This window comes from Eurosta solidaginis, chromosome 5, assembly GCF_040869045.1.
Source record: "Eurosta solidaginis isolate ZX-2024a chromosome 5, ASM4086904v1, whole genome shotgun sequence".
Classification (NCBI taxonomy): domain Eukaryota; kingdom Metazoa; phylum Arthropoda; class Insecta; order Diptera; family Tephritidae; genus Eurosta; species Eurosta solidaginis.
In genome coordinates this window covers 172,185,933-172,212,835 of record NC_090323.1, presented here as the reverse complement: position 1 = coordinate 172,212,835, position 26,903 = coordinate 172,185,933, and the positions used below count along the sequence as shown (strand labels likewise).

At 36.7% G+C, this 26,903-nt stretch overlaps 1 protein-coding gene across 3 annotated transcripts in view; it reads left to right on the top strand.

Annotated features, from left to right (window-relative positions):
* Nucleotides 1-26,358, top strand: part of ltl (larval translucida) — an 81,976-nt gene extending 55,618 nt beyond the window's left edge. For all 3 annotated transcript variants that reach the window (XM_067757224.1, XM_067757223.1, XM_067757221.1), the window contains 3 exons: nt 21,205-22,219; nt 23,890-24,088; nt 24,154-26,358. In XM_067757224.1, coding sequence (XP_067613325.1) covers nt 21,205-22,219; nt 23,890-24,088; nt 24,154-25,205 — 2,266 coding nt within the window. In that variant the 3' untranslated portion in view covers nt 25,206-26,358. The remainder of the gene's footprint in view (nt 1-21,204; nt 22,220-23,889; nt 24,089-24,153) is intronic.
* The last annotated feature ends 545 nt before the right edge of the window (nt 26,359-26,903 follow it).

The following is a 26,903-nucleotide window of genomic DNA, read 5'->3' as shown; positions in this document are numbered from 1 at the left end:
ATCACGATAAACAAGTCGTTCATAATGCCTGTCCTGATGTATGCATCGGAATCGGTAGGTAGTTTTCACATAATCGCAGCCCTTGCGCTGTTGATACAAGTGTGGCTGCCAACTGCAACGCCCTGCATCCGATTGCCACTAGTTCGGAGGCAGTCATTAAAATGTGGTGCGAAACTGGTCCTTAACGTGACTGTCTCCCACTTTGCTGCAGGGAATATACTCGGAAGGTGTGCCAAACCATTGACGAGAATAACTCTTGCCAACAAGAGCTACTTTGGACTGAGTAGGCAATTGAAAAGAAAAGTTCTCTCTTGACGAACAAAAATCACGATAAACAAGTCGTTCATAATGCCTGAAGATTTATGATCCGGACCGTGATGCTAAAGGCGAGTATCGAAGGAGATATAATGATGAGTTGTAGCAGCTTTACGCAGATATGGGGATAGTGCAGGGAATAAAAACCCAAAGCTTCGCTGACTAAGTTATGTTATGCGAATGGACGAAGAACACCCCTAGAGCATAGGTGGGCAAATTGAACCGTGAAGGTGGATTGGTAAACGGGAGATGAATTTCACTACAGTGGTGAAGAAAAGGAAATGTGCATAATAAACAAGCAAGGAAGGTTAAGTTCGGGTGTAACCGAACATTACATACTCAGTTGAGAGCTATGGTGACAACATTAGGGGAAATAACCAAGTAGGAAAATGAACCGAGGGTAACCCTGGAATGGGTTTGTATGACATGGGTATCAAATGAAAGGCATTAAAGAGTATATTATGAGGGAGTGGGCCATAGTACTATAGGTGGACGCCATTTAGGGATATCGCCATAAAGGTGGATGAGCGTTGACTCTAGAATTTATTTGTACGATATGGGTATCAAATGAAAGGTGTTAATGAGTATTTTAAAAGGGAGTGATCATTAGTTCCATAGGTGGACGCCGTTTCGAGATATCGCCATAAAGGTGGACCAGGGGTGACCCTAGAATTTGTTTGTACGATATGGGTATCAAATGAAAGGGTTAATGAGTATTTTAAAAGGGAGTGGGCTTTAGTTCTATAGGTGGACGCCTTTTCGAGATATCGCCATAAGGGTGGACCAGGGGTGAACCTAGACTTTGTTTGTACGATATGGGTATCAAATGAAAGGTGTTAATGAGTCTTTTTAAAAGGGAGTGGGCCTTCACCCTATAGGTGGTCGCCTTTTCGAGATATCGCCATAAAGGTGGACCAGGGGTGACTCTAGAATATGTTTGTACGATATGGGTATCAAATGAAAGGTGTTAATGAGTATTTTAAACGGGCGTGGGGCTTAGTTCTATAGGTGGACGCCTTTTCGAGATATCGACATAAAGGTGAACCAGGGGTGACTCTAGAATGTGTTTGTACGATATGGGTATCAATTTAAAGGTATTAATGAGGGTTTTAAAACGGAGTGGTGGTAGTTGTATATGTGAAGGCGTTTTCCAGATATCGACCAAAATGTGGACCAGGGTGACCCAGAACATCATCTGTTGGATACCGCTAATTTATTTATATATGTAATACCACGAACAGTATTCCTGCCAAGATTTCAAGGGTTTTTTATTTCGCCCTGCAAAACTTTTTCATTTCCATCTACTTAATATGGTAGGTGTCACACCCATTTTACAAAGTTTTTTTCTAAAGTTATATTTTGCGTCAATAAACCAATCCAATTACCATGTTTCATCCCTTTTTTCGTATTTGGTATATAATTATGGCATTTTTTTCATTTTTCGTAATTTTCGATATCGAAAAAGTATGCGTGGTCATAGTCGGATTTCGGCCATTTTTTATACCAATTCAAAGTGAGTTCGGATAAGTACGTGAACTGAGTTTAGTAAAGATATATCGATTTTTGCTCAAGTTATCGTGTTAACGGCCGAGCGGAAGGACAGATGGTCGACTGTGTATAAAAACTGGGCGTGGCTTCAACCGATTTCGTCCTTTTTCACAGAAATAAGTTATCGTCCTAGAATCTAAGCCCCACCAAATTTCACAAGGATTGGTAAATTTTTGTTAGACTAATGGCATTAAAAGTATCCTAGACCAATTAAATGAAAAAGGTCGGAGTCACGTCCATTTTGAAATTTTCTTTTATTTTTGTATTTTGTTGCACCATATCATTACTGGAGTTGAATGTTGACATAATTTACTTATATACTGTTGAGATATTAAATTTTTTGTTAAAATTTTACTTAAAAAAAAAAAATTTTTAAAGTGGGCGTGGTCGTTCTCCGATTTTGCTACTTTTTATTAGGCATACATATAGTAATAGGAGTAAAGTTCCTGTCAAATTTCATCATGATATCTTCAACGACTGCCAAATTACAGCTTGCTAAAGTTTTAAATTGCCTTCTTTTAAAAGTGGGCGGTGCCACGCCCATTGTCCAAAATTTGACTAAGCTTTCATTCTGCGTCATAAGTTCAACTCACCTACCAAGTTTCATCGCTTTATCCGTCTTTGGTAACGAATTATCGCACTTTTTCGGTTTTTCGAAATTTTCGATATCGAAAAAGTGGGCGTGGTTATAGTCCGATATCGTTCATTTTAAATAGCGATCTGTGATGAGTGCTCAGGAACCTACATACCAAATTTCATCAAGATACTTCAAAATTTATTCAAGTTATCGTGCTAACGGACGGACGGACGGACATAGCTCAATCAAATTTTTTTTCGATCCTGATGATTTTGATATATGGAAGTCTATATCTATCTCGATTCCTTTATACCTGTACAATCAACCATTATCCAATCAAAGTTAATATACTCTGTGAGCTCTGCTCAACTGAGTATAAAAATGGAACACTAAGCTATTGGAAACTATTTTATTTTTTTTTAACTTTTAGGACTGATCTTGAATTTTTATCGCCATTTCATCTTATACATTTGTAAATTTTAATGAGTCATATACATAGTTGTTTTTATTAAATTATTATGCTTTATTATGACAGAGAAGCTGAAAAGAATTAAACATATCGGCTGACATTACAATTATTTCCATCCTGCCAAAGATTTCATCAGATGTCTTTGTATTTTTAAATTATATTCTCCCGAGCTGAGAATCGAACTACAGTCACGAAATTTCGAATCAAATGTATCAAAATGTATGGAAATAATTACAATGTCTTCAAAAATTATATTGCCGGGTCCCCTGTATAGAAGCGTAACACAAGAGACATTGTGCGTTACCAAAGGCATCTGAAATCATAAATAAAATAATTTAAAAAAATATTTTAATATAAACGGTTTTATTGCAAACAATACTTACATGAAGTAATAATAATACTAAAAGGTAGAAAATAAATAGGTAGGTCCTAGGTACTAGTCATCACACTCCTCATCAATCTAGGGCGTTGATCAGACAATTAAATAAAAGCGTTGGGCGCGTGAAATTTCTAAAAATGTGAGGTGTAACATACCCTTATTATGGTTCAGTTGGTCTTATATATGACTATCAATAGATATTTGATGCGTCCAATGCTTTTATTTAATTGTCTGATCAACGCCCTAGATTGATGAGGAGTGTGATGACTAGTACATAGGACCTGCCTATTTATTTTCTAGCTTTTAGTTTTATTATTACTTCATGTAAGTATTGTTTTCAATAAAACCGTTTAACTTAAAAAATTTGTTTTAATTATTTTATTTTCAAGTTTTTATTCTTTATTTAATCGCCTATTATTTCTCATTCTATTTAGTTCATTTAGTGACTCATTATTACAAGGACTCTTTCCTGACAATTTCTTACAATCTAAGTCCTCAATACATAATACTTCCAAAGACTTTACTCGACTCTGCACCACGTATGCTTGTCCCTTCTCCAACTCCAAAATATTTTGATGTCACTTCTACCGGACTGTTTGTAATATTTGTTCCAAATATGAGCCGAATCGGACATCATAGGTCGCTTTCTATTCATGTATGTATTATTTGTTCCAAATATGAGCCAAATCGGACCACAAATGCGATTTTTGTGAATATCTCGATGCTTGCGCCACCTAGCAGCGATATTTTTCTTATTATTGCATTGTCATCGGGTTCTGAACTATATTCAAAGTTTCAAGCTTATAGCTTATTGGGGGTTACTTAAATTTCAATTACAAAATTCGTTCACAACGGCCGTGCGGTCTGGTCTGCCTGTCAAGTCAAGCTAAATAAAACCGTTTAAAAAGTGTTTGTCATTCATTTTTAATCGCGCATAAACTGCTATCTCATAAAATGTAAGGAACTAAGCGACTGTCTTGTTACCTCGTTGCCGTCTGTGAAACGACTGATATGAAAATTATGTTTTTACGCCACTGTGGCGCAATTGCTTTTGCGCTCTCAACAACGACTGAAATGAAGAGCGTAAGAATACGTGTGATGAGCATACTGCTCATGTGATTCAGCTTTGCCCATCTATGCCCTAGAGCAGGCATCGGCAAAAGGCTCAGTTATACTTACAGTGAATTGCATGACAAAACAGTACATAGCATATGAAACATAAACGTGATTTACTCTACGGAGCGTACATAGACTATCGTTGACAAGGGCAAGCACACACACAAATAAAGTTTGTATGTAAAATATGCACAACCACAAGCAAGAAATATGTGCTACTCTGAGAGTGGTGCTCATTTTTCCACTCTTTGCAATAACAATGTTAACAGCACGGTGAGTGAGAGAGTCGCGCGCATAGCACATACATGAAAATCAAAATTCAACAGACTTCCATGCAATGCAATGCACCGCATAGTCTAATCAAGTACACGCAAATCTCGTTGAACAGATATTGTTTGTGAGAGCAATGTTGCTGTGCCCTGCTATGCTATGTACAAGGCGAATCTATACCAGGTGGTGGCAAAGCGTCTTCAATCAATTCGCCGTGCAGATGAATGTCAAGTCAAAAGAAAATTTTCATAGATTTCGATTAACTGACATTTTGTTGTAAAGGATTTGTATGAAAAATTATCAAGAAGAAGCAATCAGCTGATGGGATAACACCACCTATACTGAATTTGCCTTGGCTATGTAAGTATAACTGACCCTAAAGCTGGACACATTGGTGCTTTATCGGTAACCGTATCGGTAACCTTATAACAGCTGATTCGATCAACCTTATGGGAATCAATGCAATCGATTATTGGTGCCGCTAAGGTCGTAACCGTATCGTAGCCAACCAATTGGTTTTTGGTTTACCATCGTAACGATAAACAGCTAACTACGTTAGGGATACGACTACATCGATACGACATACGGCACCAATGACTCCCGCTTAAAATGGAAATGCCGATGTGTTAGTGAGAGGGCGATAATCGCACACACCACTTGATGCATCGGTTTGCGTAGTTCATTCAATTCATTGTTTACTATATAGTTTGGCAGCTTAAATAGAGCTTATGTTGCGAAAAGAGTGGAAGGCAGTGGACTAGGCAGACGAATATCAAATAATGAAGGAATTGGTGTTCGGAGTTTTTTCAAAATTTGCCCGAAATCCTGAATCACAAAAGGGAGTGCAGTTAAGTACGAAAATGAAAAAATTTAGTTAGGTTTTGCTCCTTTTTGGCAGGAGATTTTCATTTTAAAAATGTATGTATATATATTGTAACGATTTTTCTTGCAAATCCTCTTATTTGCAATCCTCTGCTAAGTTCGTATCGCTAAACTGTTGAATAAATAACTCCAATATTGAATAATGGAAAAATGGCCTTTATTAAAGTACTTCACAATAACACTTATACTTTGCTACTCGCTGGCTTAATAACCAAACTGATTGATAACTCAAATTAAACTCTACTATTGGCCGCCAGATTGCGTGCTTAATCAATAACTGATTGATTGCTCAACTCAAACTGAATTACTTCTTACTCGCTTGCCCCGCTTTTATAGTTTACAATGCATACTTCTAGGCTCTTCGATTTCCAGAAGTTACTAGTTAGTTCGGCTACAAAATCGCCAGCCACAACTACGTGCATAAATTATTGCTCTCTCTTGTGACAATTCAAATAAGATATATGCATGTGTTTGTGCATTGCCGCTCCGCTGCTCGTATACGTACATATGTGTAGACGCAATTATTTATTCGTTTATGTAGATACATAATGATTGAATTATTGATGTGCATTCACGTCACTGGTTAGCATCGGCTTAGAGACGATAGCATCGCTCAGTGCTGCTAACATTCGTTACAATATAAACCAATGTTCCTTCTATTACTCATTTTAACTATGGAGCTTCATGTGCATGTCTTTATAAAAACGTGCTTTTTAGTTTTACGAACTTATTCCCCAATGAAAGTAAATGAAACGCGTATTAATGTAAGCATTAATCATATTTCTTACTTCTTAAATGTTCTTCTTAAATATTATAAATGTGTTAAAAGTAGCAGGACTAAAATAATATTGACAAATCTGATATGTCAAACTAATTTTATATAATAAAAATGATTTCATAAATTGCATGCATTTTATACACATGCATAGGGATGCAAAGTTTGAGGAGCAATATCGATACATCGATGTTTCGATATAGCGTATAGGTGTTATTTACCAATATTAATTAAAAATGTTAGATCTCCTAAAAAGTTGAACTTAGGCAAGATACAAAAGAGGCGTAGCTTCGTAGACGCCTGCAAAATATGGCATGCAGCTAAGATCTCTCTATACCTCAAGATTGCTTATGCTATGCCTCATACGCGTCTATGAAGCTACGCCTCGTGTCCATCTTCACTTAGATTATATTTCAAAGACATTTTTTTTAGCTTTAAACTTTGTTCATAATATTCATGTACATGTCTACTACTATGGCAGTCGCTTGCATACTACTATTTCATTATTTAAAAAAAATTAAGTTCGGAAAAATGCAACCTTATCACGTGCATTCTCAAACACGGTTGCCAAATCATGTTGTCATTTGGGACCAAAATTTATCGAAAAAAGGACCAGACCTCAAAAAAAGGACCAAATTTTAATTTTATTTTATTGGTATACAAACAATTCGGCAAGTTACTAGAGTATCGTATTTGTTGTAAAAAGCTAAAATTTTAGGATGTTTCAGGGGTGTCCTATATAAAATTTTAATAAAGGAGACACTTGGCTTTAGTTCAAACTGCACAAACAAAAATAAAGTGTACCTTTAGGTATCACATTTTCAAATTTTTAGGATAAGACTATGTCTTTCACCAATCAAACGTTGTGAATCTAGTTTGGCTTGATTGCAATGAAATAAAATGTATAGCGCAGTTAGGTTTTAGTAAGGAACGGTTAAAAAATTTGCATTGTGGCAAACTCAATAAATCATAAATGAAACTAAGCAATAGTATTAATGCTATTTTTATAGATGCTTTCATTTTCACTCACAGTTTAAACTTCATACCAGAGCCTAGATTCAGTAAGTGTGAGTTTTGACCTCAGACTAAAAATGAAGCGTCTTAAAAGTTTCAACTGTATAATAATTGAATACCGATCGAAATATCTAAACACTAAAACAAGTATTTTTCTGATAAGTGCGTTGTTTCGCAAAAATTAATGACAATGTATTTGTCCGAACACTCAACACTTCATTTTTAATGCCTCGCCTAAATTATCTCAGTCATTGTTTACGAATTTAGAAACAATGAGAATGGCAAATACGAACGTGTATAAAATGTAATGTTAAAACGTATATGCACATGGTTGTATTTATATTCACGAAAATGCTTTAAAAACGCATGAAATTGTTAAAGTAAAGTTCAAAAATAAATGATAAAAACTTTAATATAATTAAAAAGATTCTTTTATTAACAACAAAAAGCCTTATATATTCTATATATATATCAATTGGTAAGGATTATCTCACTTTAAAATTTAAGCTAAATATTCTAAAGTTTTTTTTTGAAACTGAGTGGAGAACTGTGCGTGGGAATGTGCGGATTTCACCGAACAGCTGTTAGTTGCGCAACTTGGTAAAATTTACTATGATTCGATTACACAAGTTTACAAATTCAGGTCAACTTTTGGATCTGAGCAGATAAGAGCGATTCTTAACTATATTTGATATGCTGAATTCGAATCTGCATTCAGTTTTTCAAGATTGATTCTAGTTTCCGAGATCTCGCATGATAGCACCATTGTGCTGTTATAGCAGCTTTTAAATCGTGGCACTGCTTGATAAGTAAGTAAAAATGGCAGAATGTTCATAAAAGTATGAACATATACATAACTACGCCGCTCTAAAATAAGTAAATTTATACAGTCCACTAGAATTTAAGATAATATTGTCATACATACATACTTACAAAACAAACAGGATAAGGTACCTAAACCTATCACACATACACACACATATGTACACACATACAGTCCACTTGAGGAAAGATAAGTATAAACAACCCTCATACAAAACAGATGGTTTCTTAATATTCAAGCAATGCCCTTGAACAAACAAACAATAGAATCAATAGAACAATAGAAGTAAACAATAGAATAAACTAAGAAGACATTAAAATTAGTCCTTTGTCTAACATTAGATACAGAAACGCACTTACAAGTATAGTTACGTTTAGGAACATAGTTTTAAGATTTAGTATATAAGCAAATGTAAATTAGTTTAAGACTCAGAATTAAAATATATTCTAAACCATCGACACCATTATATAAAAATAAAAATGCAGAGACAGTGTTGCAAAGTTGATACAAAGTGTTTTTGTTACGTTTGTGGTGGTTATATGATTAAAAAAAGTGGCAAAATAATAACAAATGCGCTCAAAGATGCGTATCTGCACTAATTTGGTTTCAGAGTAGCAGACAGTCATAAGTTATGAATACCGAAATTTATTTGTAATGCATGCAAAACAAAGCTGTATAAGTGGTCATCGGGAGAACGTGAGTACTTTTCCTTTTCAATGCCAGCGCTCCGGAGAGAACCTAAAAACCATAAAAATGATTGCTACTTTTGTTTGATGAAAGTTACGGGTATAAATGCAAAAAAATTAGCAAAATATAATTATCCTGATGTATCATCAGTATCCAAGCCAGTTCCACGTACTGCTAATTATCCATTGCCAGTTTATCGAAGTATAAGTGCAAACGTCCTGGAAACTTTAACTCCATCACCCCCGAGCAGTGAAAGCGACTTTGTCATGGAAGGGCCGCATTTAATTTTGCAAGATGAACTAAGCGATTTGATTCGTGATTTGAATTTGTCCAAATAAAAAGCAGAGTTGCTACGATCACGGCTGCAAAAATGGAAAAATCTAGACTCTCGAACAAAAGTTACTGTATACAGAAACAGAAATGAGGCACTTCGATCGTTCTTCAAAAAAGAAGACAACATAAGTTTCTGTAATGATATTAATGGTTTATTTAATTAAATGAATGTACCCTACGTTCGAAACGAATGGCGTTTATTCATGGTTCCAAATACAGCCTAAAAGCTGCTCTTCTCCACAACGGGAATAGCAAACCATCTATTCCGATTGTTCATGCAGTACAAACGAAGGAATGCTACGAAACAATGCGGAAGATCCTGTGCTTCATCAAATACAATGATCATAAATGGAAAATATGTGGTGATCTAAAGGTATAAACATTAATTCCAATTAAATCGAAAACACTTATTTTTTATATTATTTCAACAGGTTATTGGCATCTTAACTGGGATGCAATCTGGATTCACCAAATTTTGTTGTTTCTTATGCCTGTGGGATAGCCGCGCAACTGAACATCATTATGTGAGGAAAGAATGGAAAAGTCGTACTCAATATGAGCCTGGACAGCAAAACGTCTCCGCTGAACCACTTGTAAATCCACAAGACATTTTCCTGCCACCTCTTCACATTAAACTTGGTCTTATAAAGAACTTCGTCAAAGCATTAAACCGTGAAGGACCGGCTTTTCAGTACTTAGTCAAGTTGTTTCCTAAATTGTCATATGCAAAAATCAAAGAAGGAATATTTGTCGGACCTGATATTAGAAAACTAATGGCTGATAAAGAATTTACAAAATGTTTAACGCCCGATGAAGCAGTCGCGTGGGCATCTTTTCAAAATATCGTTCACCACTTTCTTGGTAATCACAAATCCCCTAATTTTGAGGAAATTATTGGCGATATGTTGGAAAATTATCGCAAGACTGGAGCTCAGATGTCTCTAAAGATGCATTTTCTGCATTCCCATCTCAATTTTTTTCCCGAAAACTTGGGTGATACGAGCGACGAACAGGGAGAGCGGTTACACCAAGATCTAGCCAACATTGAAAGACGATACCAAGGATTTTGGGATGAAGGCATGATGAGCGACTATTGTTGGACTCTAATACACGAAACAGATACTAAACAATACAAAAGGCAAAGTTCCACCAATCTTCATTTCTGATTTGTTACTTTTAAGTTAATAAAATGAATATTATTTGACAAAAATCTTAAAAAATGAATTTATTGACTATATTAAAAACTAGAATCAATCTTAAAAAGCGGAATGCAGATTCGGATTCAGCGTCATAAATTGACTTAAAAACCACTTTTAGTTGCCCAGATCCAAAACCGTGTATACTTGTGTTATTAGCAAGCAGCAAGCAAAGGTCGGTTGTTATTCTATTTTTAATGCGCACAATGGCAAGCAAAAGGTTTATACAAATCTCTTGTTGGTAGAGAGCATTGCCAAAAATTCTATCAAAAAAACCCGTCATATGATGGAGGGTTTCAAAACCGGAGACAATTTCTAAAGGAGCGATGATAGCAACGCGTTAACCGACTTGCAGAGCTTGGTGAAGCTATACTAGGCATCACTTCTCATTGCCAGTGTGTATGGTAGGTGACAGATGACGGAACATCTCAGTATCTTTTCTGGTACTAATTATCGCATATAGATTTCTGACAGGAATATAATAATCATCTAAAGTATGACTACATACCATCACCCCTTCAATCGCATAAATATTTTGTACACAAAAAGTTTTGAATTACTCTTGCAATACCTCCGAAGAGAATTTAGGCCGAGCTTCTCTTTCAATTTGCATCGTGTTTGTTTTAAACTTTCCTACAAATTGGTGGGCGTAAAACATGTATGTCCCGTTTTACGCATTTGCAAGGCCTATGAGGTGTCATTGTGAAATTTTCATGGCAGCAATATACTCGTGGTGTTTGCCAAATAACTGCTGAGGTGCTGATGATCCCTCTTAGGAAAACTTTTATCTAATTGATTACTAAAGTAATCATTACTAACCAGCGCCGATGTTGGACCCTATCGGAGATGGTTAAGGTGTGTTTTCCTAAAGTAGTCAATGAAACAACGTCGGCATATCTCAACACAATCGGAATGTATGTAATTAAAGACAATGGATACCTTGGAAATAGAATATCAAGAATGGAAAGAGAGTTATTAAGATATGTATAAGGAGGTGAATAAACTGCAGGTGTTGGTGTTTTTATATGAGCTGCACACCTACCTGCCTTGTTATTCTTGGCTGCTGTAATAGAGTCCTTAAATGGTATGTTCGCACTCCTAAGCAATTATCATCGTGAGCAACTGCAAACTTCAATTTCTTCATCATCTCCCATTTCTTGAGCAAAAAATTTAAGTTTATGTACAGCATACCGAAAGGAATCTCGACCAAATTAAAAACACATAAGTTGTCACGTTTACGCACACACGTGCACACGTTATTATGTTAGGCATCAAGTAGAATCTAAAAATAGCCAAATTCTAATAGACGGTATTTCATCATCCTCAGCGATAACGGAATTCATGGAATGTGCAATACTTTGACACATCTTAAAGACTCGTCGTATAGTTAAGATGTACATATGTAAGTGATTGGTCGGGTCTCGCGAGGATATTCCAATCATTTTTCGCAATAGTCTATCATCAACAACAACATATACATTATTATCATTATGAAAAGCACGTCCCAATCACGATCGCGATTGTGATCAAGTTGGCAAACTTTGTTAATAGCGGTGCTAGAAGACTATGTCCAACGGCGCCAAGCCACTGCGAAAAAAAACCCCATACATATCTATCATAACTATCTGTAAGGCAACTCCCAAATGAATAATGCAATTTTCACATTGTAAGCAGTAATGTATGTACACACATACAAAGTCATGTGTATTTATTTGTGTTCGAACATGTGTTCGAACATGTGTCCAAACAACCAGAGCATCCTTCATCACGAATGAGGCATTTTACGATAGTCTCGCTCAAGTGGAAAGCAGCATGCCATAAGTGTGAAGAAGCCTTGTAAGAAATTTACATAAGATATACGGAAATCAAAATTATAATGCATGTTGCACTGATTGACAGAAGATAAGAAGAAGAAAGCTCATCCCTTTCTTATCGTCACAGCCAGCCCTGCTAGTCCACAGCAAGTTCATTGCAATAACAGTATTTGATGATGGTTCTTGCGATATTGCTCCGGTACGTTCCGGCAACTAGCACATTTAAGGTAGTAATCCGATTATATCGGGAACGCTTTGATATGACTACGCCAAACTTCAGGTCTGTAAGTTTCGTCGCCTTATGACGGGCATGCTTACGGCGGAAGTATTCAAAGTCCCTCATCCCATTGGAGCTGGGCTGTCTGCCTCATTTATATTTATACAGCCACCTTTGCTGGGTCATCAACAAACTCAATCCCCACTGGGGGATCCAGAGAAGGGAGGCAGTAAGATGCCCTATGTGCACCAGCGACACTTTATGGCAGTAATGCTGTCCATAAAGATCGTTGCATTTATCGCTGAGACTGTACTGGAGCAGTATCACTGCTCTTTCTATGTCATACCTCCGCTCAAAAGCAGTGAAATTGTCAGGAAGTTAGTAAGACTGTTAAGCCCAGATTTCAGATTATCAGATTTTATAAAATACGATTCTTATGACCTTAAAGGAGCATGTCTGTTAAAGCAAATATCTTTCTTTACGTTGTTCTCTGGACTGCCTACCTTATTTCTTTTGCACTCAAGTATTCGTTAAATACCAGTGTCCATAGGAGAGGCGATAACACGCGTCCCTGAGTACTGCCTCTGGAAGTCAATTTGCATTTCAAGCCCACATCAACATCGGTAAAACTCCCCAAAACCTTCGTGGGGTGTCTTTATCGCTGCAACATAAACAACAACAGGTAATCCATCACTTCATGAAAGTCACTTTCATCCGACTTCCCTTTCCTTTATACATATTGAGCTGCTTCCAACCGTCGCGTTGTCCTTATTTGCACTTTAATCAAGACATTTTCAGATAAAAGGAATAGAGGGTTACCTGATTTGGGAGGTTAGGTTAGGTTGAACTGGCCGGTCCATAGGCTGAATGAGCTCATAGTGTTACCAGAAGTTTATTTAACAACCAAACTGAAAAACCCTATAAAAAGCCAGGACCTAAGTTATAAAATAACTCCATCCTCTTGGCAAATACTAGAAGCTTTTTAGGACCTAAGCCACTTGCTGCTTCTATATCTGATAGCTGTATCACTCCTAATAGCTGTAGTCTTAGCCGGAGAAGCACAGGACACGAGCACAAACATTTCCTCCTCCAACCTGCACTTCCTACATCTGCTAGCACTGACCAAGCCTAATTCAAAGGTATGTGCCGCCAGAAGGCGGTGTCAGTCCGAATACCCGTATTGAATCTGCCCCTGATTTAGGAGAAAGCCAACCAAAACACTTCTCAAGGCTTATGGTAAATAACAATTCCTTGTGAAAAAACTCTGCATTTCTCACTAATTGGACATGCTATTAAGCTCTAAATATTCCAACAGGGATTATAAGACGTACCTATTACATACATACATGAATCGCGTGCGTATTCCAGTAGCATTTTGCAGCGGGCGCCATCGGAATTTCTTGCAACAGTTTAATTAATTCAGTTATAAGCAACGATAGAGGAGGTTGTAAAGCGTTTTTGTAGGCTGTGATTAAATGGGCGGTGCCAGACAAATATTCAATGCATGGCTAGTAGATTTTCTTCAACCAGCTTAATATGATTTGTTTTGCGCATGCGCGCAAGCTTGCATACAAAGAAAGTGTTGTAGGTACGGTTGTCGCTCAATATTGAAGGAAATTAGAAATTCTAATACCAGACAAATGATTGGTAATTATGGGTATGAGATCTATTTATAGTAACATCGGTTGTTAAATGTGGCGCCCAAGACAAGTGTGTTGACAGATTGGCAGATGCTTAAATGGTAGAGAGGAAGTAAGACATAATTGAGCAGTTTTATTTATTGTATTGGTTGGAATTTAGCTTGTGTTTGTTGGGGGAAAGAACCCGGAAAAAGCTGAAGAGTGGCAGAGAAGGAGAAAAAAGAAGAATTGGAAGAAAATGGGGAAACTCAGTGATGAAGAGAGAAGGAGTGAGAGAGGGAGAGGTAGGGGTAGGGGTAGGGGGAGTGAGATTCAAAAAATGTTCACTAGCCTGCTACTCATCCACAAAAGAAAAGAAAGACAGGCCTATAATCAACTGCGTTTCGGAGCTACAGTTCCTTTCGAACTGCTGTTTTGCACGAATCTCAAAATTGTAAGTCCTTAAAGGAGATAGACAGACTCAGATAGACAGAGAGACTCACCAATAAGTATACCGAAATGGTCAGGTTGACGAGCTGAGTTGATTTTACTATGTCCGTCTGTGTATCTGTTTGAACGCAAACTAGTCGCGTGCATATATGGGTGTTCGATTAATCAATTTGAGGAGCGGGCATACACTGAAAGAAACGGTGTTAGTAAAATCAACAAATCTGTTCTGCTGTTCTTGACTTAACGGAGATTCGGTGAAATTGATCGAATTACGGTTAATTCGACCGAGTTCTTTGTCAAGCGAACAAATTAGTTTAGTCATTTCAACAGAACAGAAATTGTCGCTCTTAAGTTAACAAGATTCTGTAAAATTGACAAATTCCTAATCAATCTAACAGATTTTTTTGTTAACACAACTGATCTGACTGGTCATTTCAACAGCGATCAACAGTCAATACATGAGCAAATTTCAAAGAGAATTTTACGCTCACTGCGCTCTCTACTTTGCACTTATGACGATGGTGCCACTTGTTTAAAAAAAAAAAACAACAAAATAAGAAAACCACCAAACCGAAAAAACACACAAAATGGGATACCGGGACACCTATTTATCGGGTACAATTTTGCAACTTCTCCTCCAAGCGAAATGCAAAATTGCGCCCTCTTGTTACAAAAGTTTTGTTTGAACGAACAGAATTTTTCCAAAGTTAGTAACATTTTGTTCAAGTTTTTACGAATTTTCACTCACGCGAACGTATCTAATCTAATAAGATAATAAAAAACATCCTTTTTAATGTTGATGTTTCCGACAGCATAAAAGTTTGAGTTGTTATACTCAGTTGAGCAGAGCTCACAGAGTATATTAACTTTGATTGGATAACCGTTGGTTGTACAGGTATAAAGGAATCGAGATAGATATAGACTTCCGTATATAAAAATCATGCGTATGGAATAAAAATTTCTTTGAGCCATGTCCGTCCGTTAGTTAACACGATAACTTGAGGAAATTTTGAGGTATCTTGATGAAATTGGGTTTGTAGGTTCACGGGCACTCATCTCAGATCGCTATTTAAAATGAACGAAATCGGACTATAACCACGCCCACTTTTTCGATATCGAAAATTTCGAAAAATCGAAAAAGTGCGATAATTCATTACCAAAGACGAACAAAGCGATGAAACTTGGTAGGTGAGTTGAACTTATGACGTAGAATAGAAAATTATTAAAATTTTTGACAATGGGCGTGGCACCGCCCACTTTTAAAAGAAAGTAATTTAGAAGTTTCGTAAGCTGTAATTTGGCAGTCATTGAAGATATCATGATGAAATTTGGCAGGAACGTTACTCCTATTACTATATGTACGCTTAATAAAAATTAGCAAAATCGGAGAACGACCACGCCCACTTTAAAAAAAAAATTTGTAAGTCAAATTAAAAAAAAAAAAGTTAATATCTTTACAGTATATAAGTAAATTATATCAACATTCAACTCCAGTAATGATATGGTGCAACAAAATACAACAAGTAAGGAAGGTTAAGTTCGGGTGTAACCGAACATTACATACTCAGTTGAGAGCTATGGTGACAACATAAGGGAAAATAACCATGTAGGAAAATGAACCGAGGGAAACCCTGGAATGTGTTTGTATGACATGTGTATCAAATGAAAGGCAATAAAAAGTATTTTATGAGGGAGTGGGCCATAGTTCTATAGGTGGACGCCATTTAGGGATATAGCCATAAAGGTGGATCAGGGTTGACTCTAGAATGCGTTTGTACGATATGGGTATCATATGAAAGGTATTAATGAGTATTTTAAAAGGGCGTGGACCTAAGTTCTATAGATGGACGCCTTTTCGAGATATCGCCGTAAAGATGGACCAGGGGTGACTCTAGAATGCGTTTGTACGATATGGGTATGAAATGAAAGGTGTTAATGAGCATTTTAAAAGGGAGTAATCCTTAGTTCCATAGGTGGAGGCCGTTTCGAGATATCGCCATAAAGGTGGACCAGGGGTGACCCTAGAATTTGTTTGCACAATATTTCAAACGAAAGATGTTAATGAGTATTTTAAAAGGGAGTGGGCCTTAGTTCTATAGGTGGACGCATTTTCGAGGTACCGCAATAAAGGTGGACCAGGGGTGACTCTAAACTTTGTTTGTACGATATGGGTATCAAATGAAAGGTGTTAATGAGTATTTTTAAAAGGGAGTGGGCCTTCGTTTTATAGGTGTTCGCCTTTTCGAGATATCGCCATAAAGGTGGACCAGGGGTGACTTTAGAATTTGTTTGTATGATATGGGTATCAAATGAAAGGTGTTAATGATTATTTTAAAAGGGCGTGGGGCTTAGTTCTATAGGTGGACCCCTTTTCGAGACTCGGGGTGACTCTAGAATTCGTTTGTGCAATACGGGTATCAAACGAAAGGAGTTAATGAGTATTTTAAGAGGGAGTGCGCCTTAGTTCTATAGGTGGACGCCTTTTCGAGATATCGCCATAAAGATGGACCAGATGTGAATCTAGAATGCGCTTGTATGATATGGGTATCAAATGAAAGGTGTTAATGAGTATTTTAAAAGGGAGTAATCCTTAGTTCCATAGGTGGACGCCGTTTCGAGATATCGCCATAAAGGTGGGCCAGGGGTGACTTAGAATTCGTTTGTGCAATATGGGTATCAAACGAAAGGAGTTAATGAGTATTTTAAGAGGGAGTGGGCCTTTCTGGACCAGGGGTGACTATAGACTTTGTTTGTACGATATGGGTATCAAATGAAAGGTGTTAATGAGTATTTTTAAAAGGGAGTGGGCCTTCGTTCTATAGGTGTTCGCCTTTTCGAAATATCGCCATAAAGGTGGACCAGGGGTGACTCTAGAATGAGTTTGTACGATATGGGTATCAAATTAAAGGTATTAATGAGAGTTTTAAAAGGGAGTGGTGGTAGTTGTATATGTGAAGGCGTTTTCCAGATATCGACCAAAATGTGGACCAGGGTGACCCAGAACATCATCTGTTGTATACCGCTAATTTTTTTATATATGTAATACCTGCCAAGATTTTAAGGGTTTTTTATTTCGCCCTGCAGAACTTTTTCATTTTCTTCTACTTAATATGGTAGGTGTCACAACCATTTTATAAAGTTTTTTCTAAAGTTATATTTCGCGTCAATAAAACAATCCAATTACCTTACCATATTTCATCCCTTTTTTCGTATTTGGTATAGAATTATGGCATTTTTTTCATTTTTCGTAATTTTCGATATCGAAAAAGTGGGCGTGTTCATAGTCGGATTTCGTTCATTTTTCATACGAAGATAAAGTGAGTTTAGATAAGTACGTGAACTGAGTTTAGTAAAGATATATCGATTTTTGCTCAAGTTATCGTGTTAACGGCCATGCGGAAGGACAGACGGACGACTGTGTATAAAAACTGGGCGTGACATCAACCGATTTCGCCCATTTTCACAGAAAACAGTTAACGCCATAAAATCTATGCCCCTACCAAATTTCAAAAGGATTGGCGTTAAAAGTATCCTAGACTAATTAAATGAAAAAGGGCGGAGCCACGCCCATTTTTAAATTTTCTTTTATTTTTGTATTTCGTTGCACCATATCATTACTGGAGTTGAATCTTGACATAATTTACTTATATACTGTAAAGATTTTAAATTTTTTGTTAAAATTTTACTTTAAAAAAAATTTTTTTTTAAAAGTGGGCGTGGTCCTTCTCCGATTTTGCTAATTTTTATTAAGCGCATATATAGTAATAAGAGTAACGTTCCTGCCAAATTTCATCATGATATCTTCAACGACTGCCAAATTACAGCTTGCAAAAATTTTAAATTACCTTCTTTTAAAAGTGGGCGGTGCCACGCCCATTGTCCAAAATTTTACTAATTTTCTATTTTGCGTCATAAGTTCAACTCATCTACCAAGTTTCGTCGCTTTATCGGTCTTTTGTAATGAATTATCGCACTTTTTCTGTTTTTCGAAATTTTCGATATCGAAAAAGTGGGCGTGGTTATAGTCCGATATCGTTCATTTTAAATAGCGGTCTGAGATGAGTGCTCAGGAACCTACGTACCAAATTTCATCAAGATACCTCAAAATTTACTCAAGTTATCGTGTTAACGGACGGACGGACATGGCTCAATCAAATTTTTTTTCGATCCTGATTATTTTGATATATGGAAGTCTATATCTATCTCGATTCCTTTATATATGTACAACCAACCGTTATCCAATAAAACTTAATATACTCTGTGAGCTCTGCTCAACTGAGTATAAAAATAAACGAAAATTTCAAAATGGGCGTGGCTCCGCCCTTTTTCATTTAAGTTGTATAGGATACTTTTAATGCCATAAGTCGAACAAAAATTTACCAATCCTTGTGAAATTTGGTAGGGGCTTAGATTCTAGGACGATAACTGTTTTCTGTGAAATTAGAAGACAATTTTTCTAAGCGGAGTCGCCCCTCGGCAATGTTTGGCAAGAACTCCGAGTGTATTTCTGCCATGAAAAACTCTCAGTGAAATCTCATCTGCCTCGCAGATGCCGTTCGGAGTCGGCATGAAACAAGTAGGTCCCGTCCCGCCAATTTGTAGGAAAAATTAAAAAGGAGCACTACGCACATTGGAAGAGAAGCTCGGCTTTAGATCTCTTCGGAGGTTATCGCGTCTTAAATTTATTTTTTTTTGTCGCAACAACTTTTTTTTTGTTCATTTGACTACTAAAACGGTCAATTACGAATCAACGATTTGTGCGCAGTTGATTCAACATCTTGTTGCGATGGATAAAAATTGACAGAAATTTGGTTGAATTGACCCGTATTTCGGTTGATTATACTAGTCTTATTCTTTCAGTGTATTTGTGTGTTCGATTAATCATTTGTCGGAACCGATCGGACCGGACCACTACAGCATATAACTATCACCCATGCCATCAATTTTTCGAAGAAGGGGTTTTTTGTCATTTATTCCTCATTTAACAGCTAGAAGATTGAAATCCCGTAGGATGTTTAGACATTAGGGATATATTGTTAAAAAAATTTTCAAGATCGGTCATATCATAATATATGTGTAGCCCACCGATTGTTCAGATAAAATATTTAGTAACTTCTTCTTCATTTTAACCGCTAGAAGCTCGAAATTTTTTCGGGTGCCCACAAATACGGCATATATTATTGCCTGAAAAAATCCTTAAGATCGGTCATATATGACGACGAGAGGTTTTTGCCAATTTATTCTTCTTTTTAACAACTAGAAGCTTACAATTTTACAAGATGCTTAATACGTTATTGTCCGAAAAAACGGTCTGGATCGGTCATATAGATATATATTATATATCCCATACAACTCATTGTTCAGATTTTATGAATTTTTGAAATTTCAACACATTAGCTATGTTTTTTTTTATGTATATACATATGCACTTAAACTGTATATGTATCTAAACTTTATCTAAACTTATGAAATTGTTGGGCAGAAAATTAGTACTGCTAAATTTCAGTGTGCATTATACGCAGTTGCAACTGAGATGTGTCTCTCCATTTTATCTCTACACTATTCTCTACTTTTATGACCGAAAAGGGTGTGTGTCTACAATTCATCGCAGCCGATTCAGCTATAGGTTATATAATATTTAGTACAACCTGTTTTGCAATTTACTTACCACTGCCGCGAGTATTCAATAATTGCCGCTGGATGGGTCTCCTCTAAACATTATCTAAGTGATGATAAGCGGTTTTTTTCTTACCCGCAAACGTAGATGTGTTCACATGTAATAGATATAGATATCGTCATATATGACCGATCTTAAGGATTTTTTCAGGCAATAATATATGCCGTACTTGTGGGCACCCAAAAAAATGTCGAGCTTATAGCGGTTAAAATAAAGAAGAAATTACTAAATCTCTTATCTGAACAATCGGTCGGCTACACATATATTATATATATGACCGATCTTGAAAATTTTTTTAGACAACAATATATCCCTAATGTCTATCATCCTGCGAGACTTCAATCTTTTAGCTGTTAAATGAGGAATAAATGACAAAAAACCTCTTCTTCGAAAAATCGATTGCATGGGTGATAGTTATATGCTATAGTGGTCCGGTCCGATCGGTTCCGACAAATGATTAATCGAACACCCAAATACACTGAAAGAAAAAGACTGGTAAAATCAACTGAAATACGGGTCAGTTCAACCAAAATTTCTGTAAATTTTTATCCATCGTAACAAGATGTTAAATCAACTGCGCACAAATCGTTGATTCGTTATTGACCGTTTTAGTAGTCAAATGAACAAAAAAAAGTTGTTGCGACAAAAAAAAAATAAATGTAAGGCGCGATAATACCTAAAAGGTAAGTTTCACATCTTAGGCCGGGTTGTTACCGTTTGAAAGGGGTGAGGCTGAAAAAAATAATTCCTTTCATGTTTAAGGACCATCCTAATGTAATAAATATAAAAGTGTGATTACACAGATAAGCCCTATATGAATTCCCCATACGTATACATGTGACTATGTAATAAGTATAAAGTATTTACATATACTTTTTAGAGTCCATTTTAGCGTTGGAAGGCTTTCCATTCATATTCATACACCATTTCATCATTATTTACTCTCTTTCTTTATTTTAAGTGCCATTTTGCTTATTATTTTCTTAAATTAATTTCTCGCTATATATATCTCTTATTTTGATTTCTTTTAATTCTATTTATAGATCGGTGCCTGAATTACCTTTTCGAGGGTTATCAAATGTAGAGTATCTGAGTGTTGGCGACAATGAACTCGAAGAAATCCCTAAACACATGCTGAATCATATGCCAATTGTGAAGACATTCGATATGGGACGTTGCCGTATACGCTCTGTGCTGCAGGATGACCTCAAAGGCATAAAAATGGTGGAGAATATTTTTTTGCCTAGTAACAATATAAAACGTTTGGATAAGGGAGCATTCCCCACAAGTTTGGTTACACTACATCTTGGACGCAATCAAATTGAGAATCTCAATGGTACACTTCGTCATTTGGATAAATTGGAATCATTATTTATAAATATGAATGCAATCATTAGTTTGGATAATGAATTGCCCGAATCGAATCGTTTAAAATTGATAATGGCACAAAATAATCGTTTGGAACGTCTGCCAGAGATTATGCGCTATATGCATAAATTAGAAAATTTACAGGTCCAACATAATCGCATACGCACTTTCGATGCAATCTTCAAGCATGCCAGAAATTTGAATGAATTCCATGCATTCAACAATGAAATCGAATATTTGCGTCAAGATGATTTTTTGGAATGTGAAATGTTGGAGGATATTGATTTTTCTGTTAATCATATAAAATCTTTGAATAATTCATTATTGCCTATGAGACTTTTGTATCGCGCAAATATTTCTTATAATGAAATTGAGGAATTCTCGATGAATGAAATTCGCGGTTTGATTATGTTACGTCATTTGATGTTAAATAATAATAAAATAAGGCTACTTACGGGTCATCAGGAAAATACGATTGATCAGAATTCATATATATTTGAATTAAATTTAGATCATAATGAATTGAAATCTTTAGATGGTGCGCTTATGGGTTTGAATAGTTTGCGCATTTTAAGTTTATCTTATAATCAATTGGAACGCATTTTACCAGAGGACTTTATTGGTATGACGAAATTGGAGCTGCTGGATTTGTCGCATAATCAACTGTTGACGCTGAAGGAAATGGAAAGGGTAAGTGAGATGTTTGATTTCAATAGTAACCCGTCGGAATTGGTGACAATTGTCCCGACAGAGGAATTGAATTAGTGAAAGCCATGAACCGTTATAAATTACTCGAACAATATTCCGAAATCCACAATGATCCCGAAATAGTGCTGAAACTTTTCCGAAATCATCCTCAAAGCAATCCGAATATTAGACCGCAATGGTCCTGGGATCATTGCAATGGTCTCTAAAATAATCCCGAAAATCATCCCAAAATAGTCCCGAAAACAATGGCCAAATAGTTACGAAATGATGCCGAAACAGTTTTAGAAAAATAATAAAAAAAAGTTTCTGAAACTGCTCGAACTCAGCGAATATAAAGTTCGCAAGAGGATGTCTGGATACTCCCAAATCGATCCCCAACACAGGTCTTCCAACACGGTATTTTTAAGGCGCCAGTTCTTTCAATCCGCAAGCGCACTACAACCAGTTGATTACCTACTTAAAACGTCTTGCATTCTATCGGTCGTGATACCCGACGGCAGTGTCACTAAACATTCGAGCGGTCGAAGCTACTTTATCGGCTGGCGAACCCACCTCCGGACTCGCGGCCTAGATATGAAGTTGGGTTGAAAACCCCCATCATACATATGTAGACATTCACTGGCGCGTCACCCACCATTGTCCATCACGTCTCGTCTACAGACTTCTAAGGCTTGCATATTCAACAGATCCACTCTGAGACTATTTGATAGAGCACGGATAACACTACATAAGTTCCTAATGGTCGAGTACTCTGGAAATTCGTACAACACATGCAATTAACTTTGTAAAGCCCCACACACCCAACCCTCTGTTTCACTCAAATTCCTTTCAGGTAGAAGAGTATTGAGAGGAACAAGAATTGTAAGCAGAAAATGCAGACTGAGAATAAATCTAATGTCGGGATTTACTGCAACAAGAGAATTTTCAATTCCTGTCACCTCCTAACTAAACAGATCGATATATTTATTATGTGACTTAAAGGCATCTTTGGGACAGATTCAAACCAAAAAACCCACACCTCTGTCGATAATATGCTTAAAGAACTGGCATTGGAAAAACCCCAAAAGCTATTTTATTTATAGCACGATTTGCTTGAAGAAAATATAGAGATGGAAAGTGAAGGAAAAGGCGAAATAAATTAGAGAGCGAGAGGGAGGGATAGCCCAAGAAAATGGAGGATGCGAAGAGCGGAACGTTAGGAAAAATAAAGACATATAAAATGACAAAAATGAGATGAGAGATGATGCAAGAAGCAGAAGATTGAGGAATAGAGAAAGAGAGTTTAAAATAGGCAGGTAGGGGAAATTTCAGGCAGGTCCGTGTCTGTTATTATAGCGGAGGCCTTATCGAAGTTGATGGTCCTTTGCCCGTCCATCTCGGGAACGATTTAGTATGACCACCAGAAACCTTCTAGGCCATCCCTACCTTCCGCCCCCTTGATCCATGAGGAACTTGGGGTCGTCAGAGACTGAGCTGTTAAAGAAACCGGATTCGCCATGGGGAGGTGAGGTTGACAATTGGGTGGGAGAAACCGTAAAGTGTGCTGGCAGGAGAGACAGTTCTTTTAAGACCACGACTGTCGGGTTTGCTAGTGTATCATATAACTAACACTGGAATCCGTCAAATTTAAACTTAATTTTCTTCCATTTCAGACATTCCTTCCAAATCTAAAGATCCTCAAAGCAGCCTACAATAACATTACACGATTGGAAAAAGATTTCCATGGCTTACCGGTGCTATGCCAAGCTAACTTGACCAGCAACCAAATATCATCAATTTCTTCCGAATTAGTGCTACATACAAGATGCATGAATCATAATGTGCCTGGTAAATTGGAATTGTATTTAGATGGTGAGCAAATCCACTCAATAGTCCACTTGTATATTTTGACTAAATGGTTTACCATTTTCTTATAGACAATCCAATACTCTGTGACAATCGCCTGAATGAAATATGCCCTATCATGTTGAAGCAGGAGACGCGCATCCGGGGCAAATCGCAATGCTTCGAAAGTGATCAGGAAGTGTGCACTGTGCTACCAATGTTATTCGTCAATAGTTATCCTTTAATTATACCACCACAATTGAGTCAACAAGTTTTGGCCAATGCTAAGCCTGTCGTCATAGTGCCACTACTCAATAATGGTGATGATATTTTACCTCCGTTGATTGCGCCATTAGGTAAACCGCTTATAAAACCGTTAATAATTGCGCCAATGCCCCAAATAACACCTGCTACAACAACAACAACTACTACGACTACAACTACCCCCGCACCGACTACTACTACAACAACTATACCAACTACCACCACAACTACAATCGAACCTATTGTGCATGAACCAATGGAGACTTTGGGCGCACCAACCAGACCCACAGCATCTACCGTGGAAACTAATGAGACCGGTGTAATTGGTAGTTTAGTTGATGGAATTAAGAAAGATTTGGGAGCGGCAAATGCAATAACAACAGCACCAAACACAACAAAAGAAGCAACACAAGTGATTGATTTGAATAATAACACAACGTTGGTAAGCAATGTAGGAGCTAAAACTGACGATCGACTCAATATAGAAAATGTGCAGCCAACTTCTGTGGACGAGGGCTCAATAGAAATTCTAATGAATATGCAAAACAAATCCGTGCAAGAAGAGCACTCAATATCGGAATTAACAAAAATTGTAGCTACGCCAATTGTGTTTCCACCACCGTCCACAATTGAAGAGACTCCCATTGCAATTCCTCTACATGAAACCGCTTCATTGGTGCCACCAACTGAGTATGCCACTGTTGAGTATATTCCAAATTTGAATGAATTCCTATCGGGTAATCGTCCACCACCGAATGCACTTGAAGAAGATTCGAATTCGAATTCAGTGCATTTGGAATATCCATCGGTCGTATTGGCCGATCTCGATAATGCACCACAAAGTCTATTAACACCGGATGAGCCGCCTGAAAATCCTTAAATTTTAGGGTCGCACGCACAAACACAATTAAAACAAAATTAATATATATAAAATAAAGTAACTACATTATAAAAGTTTAAGTTAAGCCTTAACCCTACCTAGACTCCCAAAAAATGTGCTGTCTTTTGTCCCCGCTAAAAGTTAATTATAAATTAATTTAAATTTGTTTATCGTATTTAGTTTTTAGTAGTTATAGTTGAAATTAATATTATTATTATACATATATAATTTGTTTCGATATTTGCATAATCTCACATATACGTCGTACGCACACACGCACATGCATACACTGAAATCATATATGGGCATACTACTGCTGGTAAACAAGTTAGGAAATTTTTTTTGCTATGACATAAGGTTAAGGGCCAAAAGGTAAATTGACGTTATGACCACTTCACGTGGCCATAACATCAATTTTAATATGCCCACTTTAAATGGTTCTGTTTGACGTTTTCACCATTTCTGGAGAAAACTGTAATAACTATATGCAGTAATTTAAGATTAACACAAAAGCACACAATTTCTGCGGGATTGATAAGTTGTTCTTTTTATTTCAATGAAACCACACCAGATCAGCTTTTAATCCGATTTTGAACTTTAATGAAATTATAATTAAATGCATGTTATTCTTAGTTTAAAGAAATTAAATTTAAAGTAGGATGGTCATAATGTCAATATCATTTACATTGACGTGACCATATCATATGGTTATAACTTTAATTGGCTTTGGGAAATTTGAAATGGTCATAGTCAGTCAATTCAAGGTAGGTCAGTTGACGTTTTGTCATCCCTGCTCGAAATTGTATATATATGGTAATAATCGTAATAAGCAGGGTTTGCGGTTTCTTCTCACATGTTCCCATTAAGTTTGGTTTAAGTTAGAACTCGCAAAATTCATATCGGTTCGCGCTGTGGGATATTTTGTAAACATTTTTCTCACAAACCAATACCCCTGCAACAGTTAGAGCTAGAGAGGGTAGTCCCAAACAAAACATTGGCTGATAAGTGGAATATCGCTCTATATCGACTGCCACTGCGAAAATGGCCTCTTGGAGAATTTTATTGAATAACGCGCTGCAACAATGGGTTATATATGACTAAGCGACGACATATTGGAGTATTCGTAAAAAGTTTCAAAATAAAAAAAATAAAATGTAAAGCGCGATAACCTCCGAAGAGATTTTAGGCCGAGCTTCGCTTCCAATTTGCGTCGTGCTCCTCTTTAATTTTCAAAATAGAGCATTGAAAAACGTGCGTTTACATTTTTAGCGGTTTTAATTTGGAAGAAAACCAAGTATTGTATTATAGTATTTCTTTATCGTTTTTGAGATCTTGAATTCAAATATTAGTCCACTTTTACATTATCAATTCGTGCATTCAGGTTTGTATCGACACACGCGAATAGAAAAAATAGAAAACACAAAAAGAAACGCTAACAGAATTGAATTCAATGATCGTATAATGTAAAATCGGACAGACCCAGACCCCGAGATTTTATTACCTTGGTCGATAACATAACATTTTCCTGCTTATATTAGCGTCAGAGGCAAACTCCCACTGAAAGCTGCGCCTTATATGTTGCCTAGAAGTACTCTGACAAAACAAACAAATAGGATTCACCGAAATCTCCTGAAAGTTAGATATCTGCAGATGGAAGCAACTGCGTATATACAAAGATCTATCAGATATAGAAGAAAT